Source organism: Berghia stephanieae, chromosome 2 (genome assembly GCF_034508935.2).
Source record: "Berghia stephanieae isolate SIO BIC M18660-M18661 chromosome 2, UCSD_Bste_1.3, whole genome shotgun sequence".
NCBI lineage: Eukaryota > Metazoa > Mollusca > Gastropoda > Nudibranchia > Aeolidiidae > Berghia > Berghia stephanieae.
The window spans coordinates 45,939,179-45,941,142 of NC_088361.1; the positions used below are offsets into that span (position 1 = coordinate 45,939,179).

The following is a 1,964-nucleotide window of genomic DNA, read 5'->3' on the forward strand; positions in this document are numbered from 1 at the left end:
AAGTTAATCATATCAGTGGTTCTTTGTAATAGTTACAAACAAAAATTAGTATAACAGATTAAAAAATGAATGTACCAAACATTTCTTTGCTGTAGATCTGTTTTTTTTTTTTTTTTTTTTTTTTTTTTTGGGGGGGGGGGGGGGGGAGGGATTATTTATGTTTTCATTGTTTATTGTTGTTGTCAATCGGAGAAGGGTTTTGAGCCTGAATTGTTGCGTGTTTGATATTTTGATCTATTTTCAAGCTGTTATATTCATTTTTGTTTATTACTTTTTACAGTCCAGAGCTTCTAGCAGCCTAGTATCACTTTGATAGTGGTTCTTTGATACAGTCAACCTCTCTCATTGACATTTGTCTGATATCCCTTCCACCCCTGCTTTATTTTTATGCATATGCCCAATGCTTCCACTTACCCCCGTCTTTAAAAATAAAACGAAAGAAAACAATACATGGACTATAATTGTGATTTTCCCCATACCGTTGGTTTGAACAATTGAACAATCATAGTTTTAAGTTTTAATGTTAAAATTGTTACACCATTTTGAGATGCAATAAAAATTGAAATAATCTTATTTTTAAAATGTTAAACTACGTTCTTGATAAATTGAAAATAAAAATAAAAATTCCCTTTTTTCAACCTCTGGTGGAAATTTGTCTTAAGAGTCTATTCTACTCCAAGGGAAGGATAGAATAACTCAGGTGTTAGCAAAGTGAGCTAGTGCGAGGTGACTTTGCTCAAGGTCACACGTAGTTGGCGGTAGTCGAACTCAATACCTTTTGAGTATGAAGCAAAGGACATACTGCTGAGCCATGCTGCCCACTCCCTCTGCTACGAAATAAAGCACTTTTTTTTTATTAGCATTTCATGATCAAGATGTAGCAACAAAGTTATGAATGAATGCATGTCCTGAAATGATCTGTGACAAATCTTTGAATCATAACAGTTAAGTCTTGGGCACATCTTGTCAAAATATATGCATTTTGCACGCTACTGAATGGTACATACAGGGACCCCATACATACTAATTCACTATAGCAATCGCTAACAAAGAAGGGAAAAAGCTTGGTGGGCATACACATGAGTTTGTTAAAACTGTAGACTATTACATCTTGCTGGCTTTATATACTTTATAATTAGATTGCAATGATAGGGAAAAAAACACAGTAAACTCATGTGTTCGTTATTTTAATCAATTCGTTACAATCCTGTTTGTTATAAGTATGCTTTACTGTATTATGTATTTACCAAAAACTTTGTTTTTTAAAATTTTATTAAGTTTAATATTTAAATCTTTAATATTATTTTTATAATTTTCCTTTGCCATTGTTAATTTACAGTGAACTCCTGGAGTGAATGTAAGAACGTTAATCGACTGGATGACGCCTGGGATTTCTAATTTTTATCACATACGTCAAATTGTTATAGAAAAGTGCATATATATATATTATATATATATATATTATGAGTGTTGGTGGGTGTTTGTAAGTACGAGAGTGCTCGATAATGTTGGTAAGAGCATATAAAAATAAGTAGGGCCACTCACGTATTTTTTGCCGATACTGTATCGGCAAAAAATATGTGAGTGACCTTATTTATATATATATATATATATATATATATATATATATATATATATATATATATATATATATATATATATATATATATATATATATATATATATATGTGTGTGTGTGTGTGTGTGTGTGTGAATTGTTGTGTTTGTTATAGGTTGCCAAGTTGCATGTGAGTTCATAGCATTCCTTTACCATTGATGATGAAGATGTATTGTGTGAGAGTGTCTTATCAATGTTTATCTCAAACATTTGACAATAATGCCTCTGGGTGGGGTTCCTGACCTCCCATAGTGGACAGGGAGGTACATACTGTGTCTTCTATAACCCTATATCTGTTTTCCAACATGCTATCTGTCTTTGTCTTAGAATGAGATCACTTGGTTTT

At 31.9% G+C, this 1,964-nt stretch overlaps 1 protein-coding gene across 2 annotated transcripts in view; it reads left to right on the plus strand.

Annotated features, from left to right (window-relative positions):
* The window catches only part of LOC144964995 (glycosylated lysosomal membrane protein B-like), an 18,603-nt gene extending 17,050 nt beyond the window's left edge, over positions 1 to 1,553 (plus strand). For both annotated transcript variants that reach the window (XM_078899835.1, XM_078899836.1), the window contains one exon: positions 1,340 to 1,553. Coding sequence is in view for 1 of the 2 variants with exons in the window: in XM_078899836.1 (XP_078755962.1) it covers positions 1,340 to 1,342 (3 nt within the window). In the remaining variant the exon portion in view is untranslated. The remainder of the gene's footprint in view (positions 1 to 1,339) is intronic.
* The last annotated feature ends 411 nt before the right edge of the window (positions 1,554 to 1,964 follow it).